The following is an 18,154-nucleotide window of genomic DNA, read 5'->3' on the forward strand; positions in this document are numbered from 1 at the left end:
GGCGTTCTCGTCTTAGGACTGGAACTCCTTTACCATCGCTTGTTTCAATAACCTCTAGCCACTGAACTGACCTGAAATATTTGACTTTTTGTTTTGCATCCCTTGTCATATTATCATAAATATACTCTACCTTTATTAACGACATATACAAAAAAGATAGTTTATATATAAGATCCACAGCTTCATCTTCCATGCGATAAAGTATCCTATGGCACCGAAGCTATGCTTAACTTGCATAGCCTAGTATTAGCTTATATATAAAATTTTATTGGATTCAAATTAGTCATTATATTACACACACACACACACACACACACACACACACACACACACACACACACACAGTCAACAGGCAGGTTGTTTGAATGGATAATTTTTCTCCTAAATTGGCTTCTTCACCAAGTAATTCATTCTCACTTCCCCATCATCTTTGGGGTATGATGGGAAGCTCCACAAAGTGTGTTGCATTGCATGTCAGTCATACTTGGGCCTGAGTATGGTGATTGGTGACCTTGCAAGAAGGTAGTAAGTCCTAGGATGAGGGAAAGCTGAGCATTGGATGATTATCATTGAACAGTATATCACATCCTTGACTATATATATTTTTTTTACATAAGGTTACTTCTTTTTTAATACTTCTGTCCCCAACACACACCTGTCTCTCCACAAATTACCGTACTCATTATTCTCCGACTTGCCTCTATTTGGGATTTGCTTCTCCAGATTAGCTTTCCCCCAAAATTCAACGCACAGCAGTTCAGGTCCAACTGTTGCAGATTTCACTTTATTAACTGAGGCCACCTTTAGTCTGATGCATGATTGTTTTTATTTATTTTTCCTTTGTTTCTTCACCTTCTGTCAAAGAATGATAAAATACTACTACCCTTACCGTCATGTCAGCTCATTTGACTCCCTGGTAGAAAAATATATCGCTGGCATTGATCGGTCTTTTATTATTACTTACGTCTGAACAATTACCTACCATACCTATATACTGATGTACTTCGTAGTGACAGATTAAGAAGGAAGCGAGACCCAGTGGGGCGATTTTCAGAACCCACAAAGTTTTTCTGATTATCGTATTGTAAAAATGTCATTATTCTTTGATTAAATAGCGAAGTGATATTACTGAGAGAAATGAAAACTTCTTTGGCTCTGGAATGGATGGTATACATTGGGATTAATTTTTCCTTTGTTATTTGACCAGCTGTGTGAGTGTGGGAAATGGATAATAATGAGAAATAGGACGACGTTAAAGTATAGATTTATATGAGGCACAGTGCACTGCTTGAGTATGAGTAAACAGATATACACAGTCATGTATATATCAAAAAAGGCAATTAGAAAATATTTAAAAAAATTATCAGTGCAACGACCATACAGGGATTGGCACACAATAAATAAGAGTCCTATTTTTTTATGTATGCAAACCTAATTAGTGTACGATTTTTACACTATGAGCTGATATATCTTGGCAAATACGTTAAAATTTATGGGCACAATATCGCGTGAACAGAGGTCATTGGCAAGACGTGGTAGTAACGTCAGCGGAACACACGGTGTTTGAGATGTTCTAATCCTAAGACAATGATGCTGGTGGTCATGCCTCCTGCAAGGATCACCAAAATGCCCTGCAACAGATAAAATATTACTTTGAGAATATATATCACATTTCTGCTAAGGCTACAAGTATGGGTTGCATTATTTTTACCAAATAAAGACAGTACTCGAGGTATTAAGAAACTCGCATAATGCAGATCACCCAGAATATAAGCATTAATATTCATCTCATGCTGCTCTTAGGGAAAAAAAAAAAAAAAGAAAGGAAAAATGCTCTGTCGGCAATTCTAGTTCATGGTTTGTGGTTGCAGACGCCTCATAAAAATGAAAATCCAAGCATATATATATATATATATATATATATATATATATATATATATATATATATATATATATATATATATATATATATATATATCATCTAACCACCCTTCTCTTCCGTCCATCAGGGCCCATTTCTCGCTCTACTTCTTTATATTATTATCGCTAATGGTAGAATATTTTATCCATATTAGGGTAGTTGCTTATGAAAGCTATATCTCATACCTCACGTTGAAAATTTTATCCAAAGCCAATTGGGGCGGCCGAAGATAGAAGGAATACCATAAGTAAGACATGATATGAAGAAGAATAACGTCTTCTCTGTAAAAGGATATTCTTTTTGAAGGTTTTGCCAAGTTGAAAGAGGAGAATCAGTGTTTCATGCAATACATAAAGCAAGGTTTCTTTTGTTGAAAATTAGGACAAGTCAGAAACCAGTTCATCCATAACAGTATCTTGCGATTGTTGAAATGGCCGATGTGATGGACGTTGTGAGATGTGGGTGGATACTTGAAGAGTGGAGTCATCAGTGAATGATTAATAATATTAGAGTTAAGGGTACAGCTCGAAAGATCAATGATAAGTAGGAAGAAGAGGAGACCTGGTGAAAAAATAAACAGAACCCTAAGGAAAACCAATACTGATAGTTTTAGAAGATTCACAGGTTGCATCCTCAACAACAGCTACAAAGCGACCAGAAAGAAAGGTATAATTGAGGGTACCAAACAAAGAAGAGAAAATGAAAGACAACATTTTGAAGATTGAAGTTCTGTGCCCGACTCAGTCGAAAGCGTCTTAGATGTCAGGGACGATAGATAAGATTTCATCAGTGTCCCATTAGGAGGGTGATCAAGATCCTGAAAGAGAGGTCATCAGAAAAGCGTCCTTGATGGAACCCATACTAACAGTAAGAATGAAAGCTATTAGAGGAAAGGTGGTTCAGAATCTTCTTATTATGGACAGACTCAAAAAGTTAGAAAATACAAGAGATTAGAGCAATACAGCGTTAGCCAGAGGGTTGGCAATGGTCATCTTTCTTTAGATCGGACGGAGTGAGACTAACTCTTAGCCAGTAGGGAAGGTGCAAGTTGAGAGACAAAGGCAGAAGAGTTTACCTGGGGAGTCATCAGCACGGACGTGCAGCTTTTGAGAACAGAAGGGGTGTCATCAGGGTCTTATTCATTTGAAGTACACAGATGAATAAAATGGAAGAAAACACATCTGGGGAAATAAAAAAAAAAAAATTAAAGCACAATGACCTTAGAGTAAGAATGAGATGGAGCATCAACGCTGGAATCGGGCGGAGTAGTATGAGAGACAAAAGTGTGAGTGAAAGTTTCGGCTTCGTCATACAAAGAGGTAGCAACAGAACCATCCGAGGATATGAAGAGGGAAATAGGAAAAATTAAAGTTAAGGGTAAAAAGTAAAAAATGTAGTGGTAGCTGCGGCCACAGGTTCATCTAAACTTCAATCCACTGAAGTACAAACCAAAGCTGCTCTTCTTCCACAGTCCACTATCCTCCTTTCGAATGACAGGGAGAGGACTGATTGCCGTTGTATGGCCAGGTAGCTCCACTGCCCGGTCATATCAGCACCACCACTTGAAAGCATCCCTCACCGGTACCAGCAGCAGCAGCCATAGTGAAGGAATTATATACAAACTCCATTAACCCATTCATTACGGTCGCTCACAAGATGAAAAAATAGTGTCTGGCAACAGCAGGAATTATATGACGCTTTCAGAAAGGACAGGTTACATCAGCCACACTCACCCATATGCTAGAGAGGTTCAGCGACGATCCGACGGCAATTTTGGCGAGTGGGTTGAGGCACGCGGTGAAGTTTGGTGTGTAGAGCTGATTCCAATAATTGTACAGGCCAGCCTCGATGACCCGTATTATTCTAAGCAAAGACAAATTACAGACTTCAATACAGTAACGTCCCTTTTTAAAAATCTGCAGCCAGACTAACTTATTTAATGACTGTATTCAGGTCTAATAGTGGAAGAGCCAAGGCTGCATCAAACCTACCCGTTGTGAATCTCTTAACTGAAATATACTTGTCTGACGGCAATAAGAATATAGGATAAAGGCCGCCACCTGAATGATGGGATTAACTACTCTAATAAGGAGGTGTCTTTTTATTATCATTCCTACTACAGACGATGTGATTAAAATTATGAGTAGTCGATTTAGATGTTTGTAGTACGGCCTTCAGTATCCCCTGCCAATTGACTTTATCTTACGAATCCTCACTGGTAAAGAAGGTATTAACACTGGTAGAGAAGATACAGTATTTAACACTAGTAGAGAAGGTATTAACACTGGTAGAGAAGGTGTTAACACTGGTAGAGAAGATATTAACACTGATAGAGAAGATATTAATACTGGTAAGGAAGGTATTAACACTGGTAGAGAAGATATTAACACTGGTAGAGAAGGTACAGTATTAACACTGGTAGAGAAGGCACTAACACTGGTAGAGAAGGTGTTAACACTGGTAGAGAAGGCATTAACACTGGTAGAGAAGGTATTAACACTGGTAGAGAAGGCATTAACACTGGTAGAGAAGGTGTTAACACTGGTAGAGAAGGTATTAACACTGGTAGAGAATATATTAACACTGGTAGGGAAGGCATTAACACTGGTAGAGAAGGTATTAACACTGGTAGAGAAGATATTAACACTGGTAGAGAAGGTACAGTATTTAACACTAGTAGAGAAGGTATTAACACTGGTAGAGAAGGTGTTAACACTGGTAGAGAAGATATTAACACTGATAGAGAAGATATTAATACTGGTAAGGAAGGTATTAACACTGGTAGAGAAGATATTAACACTGGTAGAGAAGGTACAGTATTAACACTGGTAGAGAAGGCATTAACACTGGTAGAGAAGGTGTTAACACTGGTAGAGAAGGCATTAACACTGGTAGAGAAGGTATTAACACTGGTAGAGAAGGCATTAACACTGGTAGAGAAGGTGTTAACACTGGTAGAGAAGGTATTAACACTGGTAGAGAATATATTAACACTGGTAGGGAAGGCATTAACACTGGTAGGGAAGGTATTAACACTGGTAGAGAAGATATTAATACTGGTAGAGAAGGTATTAACACTGGTAGAGAAGGTATTAACACTGATAGAGAAGATATTAATACTGGTAAGGAAGGTATTAACACTGGTAGAGAAGATATTAACACTGGTAGAGAAGGTACAGTACCGGTATTAACACTGGTAGAGAAGGCATTAACACTGGTAGAGAAGGTGTTAACACTGGTAGAGAAGGCATTAACACTGGTAGAGAAGGTATTAACACTGGTAGAGAAGGTACAGTACCGGTATTAACACTGGTAGAGAAGGCATTAACACTGGTAGAGAAGGTGTTAACACTGGTAGAGAAGGAGTTAACACTGGTAGAGAAGGTATTAACACTGGTAGAGAAGGTGTTAACACTGGTAGAGAAGGTATTAACACTGGTAGAGAAGGTATTAACACTGGTAGAGAAGATAATAACACTGGTAAGGAAGGTATTAAAACTGGTAGGGAAGGTATTAACACATTATAGAGAAGGTATTAACACTGGTAAGGAAGGTATTAACACTGGTTTGGAAGGTATTAACACTTATCAAAAAGATATTAACACTGGTAGAGAAGATATTAACACTGATAGAGAAGATATTAACACTGGCAGGGAAGGTATTAACATTGATAGAACTGGCAGCACAAGTATTAACACTGGTAAGGAAGATGTTAACACTGATGGAAATGATATTAACACTGGCAGCGCAAATATTAACACTGGTAAGTAAGGTATTAACGCTAGTAAGGAGGGTAGGTGGTGGCGACCATCATCCACTCACTTGATGTAGTGCTACCTACTTCTTCCTTAGCCTTTATCATTCTTTTTCTGTGCCTGTCCTCCTCCCTTCCTATTTCTCACCATCATCCACTCACTTGATGTAGTGCTGTCTACTTCTTCCTTAGTCTTTATCATTCTTTTTCTGTGCCTGTCCTCCTCTCTTCCTATTTCTCCTATCTTTCCTGTCACTTCTTATTGGTTTTCTTTCCTTTACAGGTAGCTTTACATTGAGTGACAAGCCAAATGGTTTCCTGTAAGCCAAGAAACCATTTACAACAGCTGGGTGGTAACCATATAACCAAACCATACGTGCTCCCTACGTGTCAACAAGTGGGTTGGTGGAGGGTTGGTGCCCCTCCCCGTAAAACAAATAACTCAAAGTCAAATGGCCACCCCTTACGGGATTATGGCATCTGGCAATAGATAGATAGATAGATAGAGAAGGTATTACGGGTTATAAGAAGTCCCTCTATTTTGATAACCATCCCGTGAGCTGAATGTAGTCCCCTGGATGTATCATGAACAAATCTCATCATATTGAGGGTATTAACTATATTCTTGCCATATCAGACGATTTTTTTTTTTCAAAATAAGACATGTATTTAACTAGAAGGTTCAGAGCTGCCTTCCTTAATTGCTTCACTTTTGGGGCCCTCTTCTAAGGTGAGTGAAATGTATGATATTAGACAGAATATATATAAGAGGACATCACTGTACCGAAAGGATTGAGATAAGCCACGCCAACCTCATTCCTTTGGGGAATTGGGGTTAACATTATGAAATATTGCTGCAACATATTAGAGTTACCTAATTACTCATCCTACCTTATTGGCCAAACAAAAAATGTAAACTTAAAAAAAAAGTATCATTAGGCATGGGTTCGATAAATCCAAGTCTTTTCAGACATTGTTACTCGACTTGAGTCTGTATGTTGGTACTCCGACATTCTCCGCCTGTAGCCATGAATAAGTTTCTCCGTTCTCGAGGAATGTAAATCTAACAAGGCTGTTCGAGTGGCCCTAATGAGAGGGGGCAGTGTTTGGAAACTCCCTGTACTGTTGTTTGCAGATGATACTGTGTTGTTAAGTGAAGACGAAGGGGAGCTGCAAGGCTTGGTGGATGAGTTTGGGAGAGTGTGTAAGAAACGGAATTTAAAGGTGACTGTAGGGAAGAGTAAAGTTATGGTCTTCGAGAGAGGTGAAGCCAGTGAATGTACAGTGAGACTGGATGATGAGGAAATGGAAAATGTGAGTACGTTTTAGTCCTTGGGTAGTGTGATGAGCAAGGATGGAAGTTTAAAGGGTGAAGTGCGTGAAAAGGTACAACAAGGAAGAAAGGTTGTTGGTTCCTTGAAGGCAGTGACAAGAAACAGGGAAGTGGGCATGGAAGTGAAAAAGTTATTACATGTCAGTATTGTGATACCAACTCTAACGCATGGAAGTGAAGCTTGGACATTGTTGGAGGGACACAAGTCAAGAGTGAGAGCAGTGGAAATGAGTTATTTGAGAGGAGCCTGTGGAGTCACATGGAGAGACTCACTGACAAGTGAGGAGATGAAGGAGCGTTGTGGAGTGGATGTAGATGTGATAGGAAACATTAGGAGAAACACACTGAGGTTGTTTCGCCTTGTGGAGAGGATGGAGAGTGAGAGACTGACGAGGAGAGTGTATGTGAGTGAAGGTGGAGGGGGAGAGGCCAAGTATAAGATGGAGTGATGGAGTGGAGACGCATATGAGAGGGGGGGGGGTGAATTGGGAGCAGGGCAGTGAAATGGCGGGTGACGTGAAGGCGATTTGTTTGTGGCCACCCCGTATAAGGGATTAAGACGTCTGGCAATAGATAGATAGCTAGGCGATTCGGAGGTGATGTCGCAACTTAAAGGACGGGTACTAACAACGATGCTGGATTCATCCATGCAACGAAGACTGAATGCTGGGATTGGGCTAGTAGGAGCTTACACTGAGAACTGGACAAGGTTGGATATAAAATGTGCATGTGCTTATCCCAATTAAATTACCTACTTCTTACTCATTGTAATTCTTTTGGAACTTTTGGTTGCCGAAATGAATTAGGTAGTATATTTAGATATTTATTAAAATGCGATGATTATGATAATGATTATGATTAATAGAAGTAATAGTAGTAGTAGTAGTAATAGTAGCAGTGGTGGTGGTGGTGGTGGTGGTGGTGGTAATGGTATTTTTTTTGCTAATGGTATATTTAATATTATTTGTCTATTGTTTCAATTTTATTTACAGCTATATCGTACTGATATCCGTGTTGAGGTGTCTCATAATCCCATAAATGTATAAGGGTACTATTCTATTTACTCTCCCGTGGCTTCTAGATAGTCCTTATTTCTAAGCATCTCTTGACAACAAACACCAACTACAGCTTTATGGAATTCTTTCTGTGCTAAGAGGGATCTAATATACCTTACATGCCCCATCCTCTGCTCACTTCCACTCCCGTCCCCAAATCCCAGCTGCTGCTGATATAGACATTTTCCAGTGACGTCACAGAAATCACATGGTTTTGTTTACGACTCCATATTGGACGGCAAACTCCTCGTAGTAATGAGAGTCTAGATAGGGCTGTCAGAGATTGAACTGTTGATATTATGTAGAAATCTGGATCAACGCCACCAAGAGCTGTACAGGAACAAGATAAAGTGTTTGAGAGTGGACGCTTACACCATATCTAGGGAAAAAATTACCAGTTTCAAGTACAGGAGACCGAAACCAGATCTCAGATATGGCAATCTCTATCACTATTAGGCGAACACCCCGTGAAAATTCACCGGGGCATCCCTCAAGGTAAATATGTGTAATATATCTGGCTGGAATTGACATACGTGTAAATCGTCTTGTTAATCAGTAAATTATTGATATGGGGCCAGGGGTAGAGATTGTATATACTGGGAATTGCGTAGTTGATGAATGAGTGGAGGGTGGGGGCGTGGGTGTGGGGGAAGGAGGTGGAGGGAGGGTGGCGATGGGATTAGGGTTGGTTTGTGGGATGGGGGGGTGGGGGTGAGGGTGTGGGGGAGGGTTGGAGATGGGTGATAAGGGGTGTGACGAGTAGGGGTTGGAGGGGAAGGGGGTTGGGTGGTGGGGGGGTATTGTGGGAGGCTGGGGGCTTGTGGAGGGGAGTTGGGGGCGTGGGGTGTGGGGGTGAGGGTTTAAAAGTGGGGGGTAGGGGGTTGTTGGGGGTTGGAGTAAGGGGTGGTTGGGGACGGTGGTGGTGTGGGGGTGGGGGGGGTCGTGGTGGAGGTAGGGAAGTTTGGGTGGCAGTGGGAGGGTGGTGGGTGTGTGTGAGGTGGTTGGGTGGGGGTGGCGAGGATGGGGGTGGGGTTGGAGGGGGTGAAGGGTGGCTCATCTGATATGAAAAGTCTGCTACAGAGTCGGGTGTAGGCCGTCGGCTCCCAATTCTCCACTTCTGTTGCCCTTCCTCATTGGCCGGAAACCAGCAGAAGTTTACCACACTCCCACTTTTCTGCCATGTTTTACAGCCGAAGGCACAACAGTGGAATACCACTATGGATTCTGCTTTTCTCTCTCTCTAGATGTCCGACAATTTGCAGTCCAGTATGGCGTCGTAAACAAAAGTCACATGATCGTGCTGTCACGTGGAAAAGATCTATTGGAAACAGGTACACCAACTGTTATCGAGACTCTGGGAATCATATCAGTCACTTCGTCTAGTGTTTCAAAATGGAGCGTCCGAAAGTGTAACAGTGTTTTTTTTTACGGTTGTACATTTTAGTACAAATCGTGCAACCTGCGAGTTGGAGCCGAGATATTAGAAGGAATAAATGATAAATGTGTCTGCACAGTAAATTTCATAAGGCATTCCTTTGACAATACCTTTGCATTTATGCTTTCCTCTTCAATATTTAAAGTCTATCTATCTATCTATCTATAGCCCGACGCCCTAATCCCGCAAAGGGTGGCCGCAGACAAAACGCCTCCAAGTCACTCTGTCACCCACCAATTGACTCCCCTCCCCCCAACTCACCCCCCCCTCCCTCATATACCTCTCAACTCCATCCCTCCACCTCATCCTCGGTCTACCCCTCCCTCTCCCTCCCTCCACCTTACCTACATACACCCTCTTAGTCAGTCTTTCATTCTTCATCCTCTCCACATGTTTGAAATGTTTACACAATGTTTTTTTTTTCTCGTAAAAAGCGAATTACATAGAACTTGTCATTAACTTATATTTCGGTTGATATCACAAGACACAGAATATAATGATAATTATTAATTTTTAGCTTAAAGTTTTTCTTCCTTGAGTGTTGATAAACAGCACTTTCCCTTATGTCCATCAATCCTTATTGTGTCACAAATTTTCTTGTCCCCACCTTCTCACTACTACCCACCGTCCACACTGAATACAAGCCAAGACTGCCTCATTCAGGGCTGGTGCTGCGGATTGTAGTTATGCCATGGAATGTAGACGCCTTCTGTTGGGGAATACAATGTGTGTTTGTGTTTGTACTTTTGTGTTACCTGCGATCCATGGCAGGAAGTAAAGGACTGCCTTTTGGCCCAGCCATCCCGACCAACAAGGGCAAAAACTCGTCTTTAGATAAGTAAAAGTCGCAGCGTCCTGTTAGACAAAGAGAGATGAAGAAAACGGTGAACCATATTAATAACATTTGAGAGTGTGAAGTTATGGACAAACCATTACTATTTACCAATAATTTCTGAAGCATGAGATGGCAATACATCATGCCTGACCATTCTGTATCGTTGTTTATTGCACTCTACCAGGGAATGCAGACAGACAATATCTGAGAATTGCTGGTGTTATATTGATTAAATCACTTAGGACCTTGTTTTCACCTCTTCCCAAGTCATACATTTCTATCGTATTACCTGCCATCCAGTTAGCGAATGATTACGACCTCAAAAAAAAATTCTACATACCACTATACATACTGTATACAAGAAACGTACCTGTTAGTGAAAAGTCTTGTGCTATCATTAACATGGCAATGTAATCCATACCCATCTGGACGTAACCACCATGCCTCACCAAGGTGCCTAACTTCTCAACCAGGTCTTTGGCACTGATGGTTTCCAGGCGCCCCTCATACCGCAGATTCCCAATATCATGAAGGATACCACTCTCAGCCATCTTATGGGGAAGCAGGAAAGTATATTTTATTTTATTTGCCAGTCTATTAAACTGGGAAAATGCAATATATACATCTGATCAGATATTCATTAATGGTATCAGAGAGAGTGATGTGTGAATTTCCAATATGTCAACCTGAACTAAACTCTCTTAGTAACACTGTACCCTACTGATGTTCTTGTCAAGGCTACAGTTTGCATAAATGCAATATGTGAACATCAGTCCTCAACAGTATCATATAACAACGTGGCATTTCATTTATATTTAATTATTTACCTCAGGACCAGAAACTATGCTAGTTTCTGTTCAGTTTCCTTTATACTTTGTTGCCACTGTGGCCTTGCCATATTTCTCTCTCTCTCTCTCTCTCTCTCTCTGTAAGTGACAGCCGTGATTCAAGGTTGCCTGCCACCTCAACGAGGCAAAGCGCGACCGTCTGCCGATTTTTCATCCTATAGGCGCCAGACTGTGCCCGCGACAGCTCCTCCAATTGATTATGAGACGATCCTGATATTGATAATCCATTAATGCAGAATAATAAGCATTCTATTGCACTGGAGACAAGAAAGCAAAATTACTATAGCTTTTTAATATTTTATGATACATTGCCCATGTAAATTGGTTAGTATACCAAAAAATTAAACAGAGAGGAGAACGTGATATACCATATCCATTACTCGTAGTATTTAGATTGTGTATAATAGAAAAATTGAAATTGATTTTTACTAAAAAAAAAATCTCATTGTAACAGTTTAAAAAGTTACTGTGGAAGCAGACAGGTAGTATCAGTGTCCAAGTATAACATCCTTGGATGCAACAGATGATTCCTGTTTGCTGCTCCCTCTTTATCATGCCACCAGCATGGGTACCGTATGCTCAACGTATTCCTTAAGTATGAAACTCTCAGAATAAAATATACTGCCTACTAAGAAGCATTGATAATATTCCAGTGTTTTAAGAAAGACAACAGAAGCTGATTAAGATGCATTTTATATCGAAATTACTCTGGACGTTTCTAAGCTCAGTTCTTGGCATGGATAAATCGGTCTGGTCCGTGTGGCCGAGTAGACACAATGAGTTACCGCCATATTCTCATGCGTTATCATTTGAGTACTAATAATGAACCATGAAAATTCATTTCCCACAGCCACACCTTATAGGTACATCTCACTGTCGTGTCTCATGCCATCACATCCCTGTTCCTCTATATCTGTTACTTTAAGTATCAACAACCTATATAGTTACCAGAAATGCCTGCGTTTTGACTGTTCCTTTTTGCACAAGAAAAGTAATAGGGTTGTCAACGATGTCCTGGAGTGACTGTATGGGCATGGGTATGTATCTGACGGCCAGGAGGGACATGAGGTTGCCGGCGTAGCTCCGCGTCAGCACAAGCGTGGCCAGCATCCACACACCCACCAACACACGCTCACACCACCACCAGCCAGACACACTATCCATATTTATATCTGGATGGATTATATTAACATTTCTCCGTCATTGCTATAAGTAAGAAAAATTAATGGAAAAAATAAGAAAAAAGGAAAAACCACCAGAGAAAGTAAAGACTAAAAATACTGTGCTGTGTACGCAATGCTTCTTTCGTTCATTCGATTTTGAAGGCTCCAACATGCGTCGGCCAAAGTCACCTAATGGTGGCTTTCCATGCTGCTCGATCCATGGCAGCTTCCCTCTTCAGTCCCAAACCTCTGATGTCACACTCAATGACCACATAACAGGTCTTTTTTCGGTCTACCTCTCGCAACCCCACCCTAACATTAACTCTTCTCAGTTTCCTTGAAAGCAGTGATAAGAAACAGGGAAGTGAGCAGGGAAGTGAAAAAGCTACTACGTTACAGTATTGTTGTATCAACTCTAACGTATGGAAGTGAAGCTTGGACCTTGTTGGAGGGACAGAAGTCAAGAGTGAGAGCAGTGGTAATGAGTTATTTGAGAAGAGCATGTGGAGTCACATGGAGAGACAGACTGACAAATGAGGAAGTGAAGTAGCGTTGTGGTGTGGATGTGGCTGTGACAGGAAGTGTTAGGAGAAACACACTGAGGTGGCTTGGACATGTGGAGAGGATGGAGAGCGAGAAACTGACGAGGAAAGTGTGAGTGTGGTGGAGGAGGAGAGAGGGAAGGGGAGACCAAGGATGAGATGGAGGGATGGAGTAGAGAGGTATATGAGAGAGAGAGGGTGTGAGCTGGGAGCAGGGCAATGAAATGGCGGGGGACAGGGTGACATGGAGGCAATTTGTTTGTGGCCACCCTTTACGGGATTAAGGCATCTGGCAATAGATAGGTAGATAGACTTTCTGCACCCAACTGTCATCCCCAGTCCTCTCCACATGCCCAAACCATATCAGTCTACTTCTCCTTATCACAGCACCAGTACACTCCAGTTCCATCCTACCTCTCAACTCTTCTCTCATAAACCTAGCCTCCTCAGGCCTGGCACTTAGGAACGCACTGCACATCCACCTCATAACTCATCTCATTACGTTTGAGCCTGTGAATATCCTCTTCGTTTGCTGCCCAGGTCTCACCACCTTACAGCATTACACTCCCAACACATGCTGCATACAAAGACCCCTGGCACAGAGGGAGAGCCCTTTCAGCATCAGGAGAGGAAACAGCTCCCTGAACTTCATCCAACCACTCCTCACTCTAGCCACTGACCTAGCTGCAGTCCCATCTCCAGCACATAACATGTCTCCCAAATAATAAAAACTCTTCCACACACTCAAGAGACTCACCAGCAAGTTCAATCCTTTCTCACCTGACAATCAGCACCTGATCTCCCCTACACACTACATGCATAATCAAAATTATCTCACAGTATGCCTGTGATACCGCTATATCTCTTATTGGCCCACTTATCACAGACACTGCACAAGATTAAATTACTTTCAACACCCTTGTGGCAAATCGCACATGGCCACGCTCCCCTCTTCTTTGACTGTACCGCCACCAGCCCTAGAGACAATCACTTTTGTTTATCTGCAGTTACTCTTAAGCCTTTATTCCCCATACCATCTTGTGCCCCATACATTCTCTCCACATACTAAATCTTTCCTCCGCCTCCCTATCATTCTCTGCAGTCATTATAAATCATCAGCATACAACATATCCCATGAGAATCCATTTCTGAAGTCAGGTGAGAGGGCTTCAAGTACCATGATAAGCAACAAGAGGCTCAAATCTGACCCCTGGTTCACACGAACATTCACGGAAAACTCACCACTAAAATCTCCATTCACCAATATCTGCATGTGAGCACTCATGTACATGGTCATAACGACCCTAACCAACCACTCCTCGATCATAAGCTTTCTCATTGCTCACTTCACCATCTCTCAAGGGACTAATGCAAAGACCTTCTCCAAATCAACAAAAACAAGGTACAGTTCCCTTTTCTTATCCATATATTTTTCCTGAAGCTGTTGAACAATGAATCTGGCAACAGTGGTCCATTTGCCTTGCATAAACCCAAACTGCATCTCATCAATAATACACTTTCTCTAATCATACCTTCTAGAACTCTCTCCATTACCTTTGTTATCTGGTCTAAAAGCTTTATGCCGCAATAATTTCCTTTTTCCAGGCCATCACCCTTCCCCTCGTACACATTTACAATTACACTTTCAGCCAATCATCTGGGACAACATGTCACGGGGATTTGTGAATATGCAATATTAAAGAATAATATTCAATAATCCTTGATACTTTAAAATGTTACTTGAGAACAGGGACAAAGAATTGACTTGTGAAAATCAAGTAATAATTACTTTATTCTGGCTTACATCGCCGATTCTCTAAGGACGAGAATTTATTTACTTTCTCAGCAGTACACAGCAGAGACTAATTACTCACAAATACTGTTTGTTAGTACTGCTAGCCTAACGAGAAAGTGATTCCACCCCTGACAGTCAATAACTAATGCTATGAACGATAAGCAGGTTCTTGCTGGAGCATTAACTCCAAGTTGCACAACGGATTTAAGTTAATAAAAAGGACTGGCCTAAGTACCAGTTATGAATAATGCAAAGCATTTATGCAAACTAGGAGCAATAAGTGAAATAAGCTTAATGTGGAGAAATAAAACACGAGTTTACATTACATTAAGCTCAAGAAAAAAAACTGTTAATTTATTTATTACAATGAGTTAGATTTATGTTACATGTTTCAAAGTGAATTCAAAATAAGGAGAACACACTCACTCGCTCACTGAAAAGCTAAACTCTTAAGCCTAGGAAAATACAAAAAGAAATACTGGTCAGAGAGTGGGCTTATCGGGATGAACTGGGCGTCGTTGCTGAGGAAGGACGCTGCCACACACGCTGAACCTCTCGCTAGTTCACGCTAGGTGGGGATTCAGGAACTCGCTGTACACTCGCTGCTCCAAGCTGGGCCAACGAACCTAGTTCCATGGTGCTCTAATCCTGACTGAATTCAAACAAGCGAGGCGAGGGCTGAGGCCAGCCACTAACTGGTAACAGCTAACGGAAAGAGAGTGAGCGAAACACGCCCATAACAAATCACTCAGCAAAAGTGCTAATGTCGCGCATAAAGACGATCACTTATGAACCAGTGAAAAATGTTCTGAAAACACTCCCGATCGGGTGAATACGTGGCGGTTGACTGAGTGATACTTATGGGAATTCACTAGAATTCGCGGTTTTCCACCAAAGTTCAATGTCACGAGTTTATTTGGATAGAGAATCACGCCAACTCGCGACATTACGCCCCATCAAAATAAATTTTTTTTTTCTTCAGGAAAAAAATTTCAGTTTACATACATATAAATCCTAACTCAGTCACACAAGATTCACACTATGGTGTGTGTGCTATCCTGCTACAGGAGAAAGTCACAGTCGCCAGTGAGTTAAAAAACCTCGTATTTATGTTAATAGAAGCAAGCCTGAGGATAAAACTCCGTGATGATGGTGAAAAATCCTGTACTCAGGTCAAACTGATTTAAAAGTTCGTTACATTTACATTAACAACTAACTGTTATGTAGCGTGATGTATGTAATACATGGTGCAGGTGTGACAGTTGTGGTGTAACTGTACCTACGTGTAAAATCATGTAATACAAATTTATAGTAAATAATGACGACAAGGCAGAAGAGAAGAGGCGGCAGCATGCGTCAGGGATGATCAGCTGTTCTGCATGGCAATGCTGCACCCACCAGTTGTACCTGCAAAAGCAATCAAGGTGGAGCATCAAAAGTGTCATTTCTCTCTCTCTGCCTAGCAATCAGTACTTATGTTACAAAAAGTACACTATTTACATTATTAACCATGAAACATAGTCAAGGTGTCTCTGCAGGACATCAAATGCTGACCTAGTTTACTGGTTAAATCCTATACCTAATTAGCGAAAAGACTGGGCATTTGTGCAGGACATCAAACACTGCAATTCGCTAAATTAACCAGGAAACGTGGTCATGAGCGAAAAGACTGGGTGTCTGTGCAGGATGTCAAACGCTGCGATTCGCTAATGGAACAAGTTTACTAGTTAAACTAACTCTACATTTACGATTAACGACAGGAAGCTGAGAATCCCTACGCAATCTCAGGCAGGTCACATTTTAACACCCACCGTGGGTGTGAACACTCATGTGGATAATGTGCATTCTCCGGGAATCCTCTGGGAGGCCCTTAGCTCGAGATGCTCCACAAGGTAATTCGTACACAGCCTCGGACTGTCTCTATGGGGTTCTTGAATTTCCCCCTTAACTTATGGTACATATGTATGTACAGGCCTTGGACATACTGTGTCCTGTGGGGCCAATGGGTGAGACATCAGGTCTGCACCCACTTCACCACTGTCCTGTCTCTCATCTGACTCAGAGATTACGGGTGTGGTTTCAAACGGCACAGGAAGGACATATCCCTGATTAGTGGTACGTGGACACACATTGCAGGAATGCACAAAACAATCTATCTCTCGTCCCATCCCTGGCCAGAAAAAGTCAGCACGGATACAGCCCTGGGTCTTCCTATTGCCCATATGACCTCCTGAAGCTGAACAATGACCCCATTCTAACACTGCTAGGTGGAACTTAGTGGGAACAACAAACTGCAGTTGAACCTCGCCCTGGGGTGTTTGTGACTCACGGTATAGCCGTCCTTGTTTGCAAAGGAACTTGGCTTGACCTCCCGGTGAATACTTTATCACTCTACCCTTTTGCTTCCTTGACACGGCAGCAAATGTCGGGTCAGAATGTTGTTCTTAAACAACAACTTGGGTACACATCAGATCTTGCGGCGATTCAGTGGTCACCTGGGTGACACAGTTTGGAGCCTCAGCCATGGCTCGTGTTACTGTAGCCGAAGTCTGAGTAGCGTCATCTTCAGTGCAACTATCCTTGGCACCGGGAATATTGCCAATGATAAGGTCAAACAAAGGTTCTGGCATGACAACTGCGAGTGTTGTACCAGTGTAAAATGGAGATGCCACCTGGATACGTGCCTCAGAGAACAATCTCACTGTCCATCAATAAGGTTAGCTTGGATCTGTCGACCTGTGTACTGCTCAGACCGAACTAGACTCTGCCTGACAGAGCAACCTGAGGACCCATTGTCTCTCAGGACCTTCACAGGAATGTCTCTCACAAACCCTGGCTGAACAAGGAAGGCATTGTCACCTGTGGAGGAAGCAGCTAGCCACTGATTAGGCTGCTGAATAAATGATGCGGCAAACATGGTGCCCTAAGAATTAGATACTTGAGGGGTCATACTCACTATCGGGGGAGATGGAGCATTGACCTCCTGTGGCAGAGTGTTCACTGTCACTGTGGGACTAGAGAACTGTGGGGGAGTACCCGTACTGGTACGGACATGACCACCATGCTGCTCCTGAGGAATGAAGGCTGTGTTCACCTCCTGCCTCCTATTCACTGGGGCTGGTGCTGAAAAGGATAGTCCCGACAGTCAATTGAGTGGCTGATACTGCTGCTGGTTAGGGTACTTGTACCGCTTCCATTCAGGTTTCTGAGTGTTTTGCCCCTGGTCCTTCTTCTGCGGTTTTGGACCTTGGCCATTATTCTGAGAATGGCCTTGTTGCTGGGGTTGTCTGAGACGGTTTCCCAGATTTATCAGCTTTCCTGTTCCAGGTATGCTGCTTATGTGTTTGATATCCGTATGCAGTGAAGAATGCATCAGCCTTCTCCACCATTTGGCTGGCATCCCTTACCTGGCAGATCTTAAGCTAAACCATAAGTTCGGCAGGCCACGACTTTTCAAGCTGTGTGCGCAGCAT

At 42.0% G+C, this 18,154-nt stretch overlaps 1 protein-coding gene across 1 annotated transcript in view; it reads right to left on the bottom strand.

Annotated features, from left to right (window-relative positions):
• Positions 1-1,544: 1,544 nt before the first annotated feature.
• LOC145399704 (glutamate receptor-like) overlaps positions 1,545-18,154 on the bottom strand; it is a 34,622-nt gene continuing 18,012 nt past the window's right edge. Inside the window, exons 7-11 of the mRNA XM_080272251.1 lie at positions 12,130-12,353; positions 10,704-10,884; positions 10,254-10,353; positions 3,655-3,784; positions 1,545-1,631 (exon numbers count right to left, since the gene is read on the bottom strand). Of these exons, the coding sequence (XP_080128377.1) occupies positions 1,545-1,631; positions 3,655-3,784; positions 10,254-10,353; positions 10,704-10,884; positions 12,130-12,353 (722 nt within the window). The remainder of the gene's footprint in view (positions 1,632-3,654; positions 3,785-10,253; positions 10,354-10,703; positions 10,885-12,129; positions 12,354-18,154) is intronic.

Source organism: Coenobita brevimanus, chromosome 50 (assembly GCF_032717465.1).
Source record: "Coenobita brevimanus isolate Jiangsu-jjx chromosome 50, ASM3271746v2, whole genome shotgun sequence".
Taxonomy (NCBI): domain Eukaryota; kingdom Metazoa; phylum Arthropoda; class Malacostraca; order Decapoda; family Coenobitidae; genus Coenobita; species Coenobita brevimanus.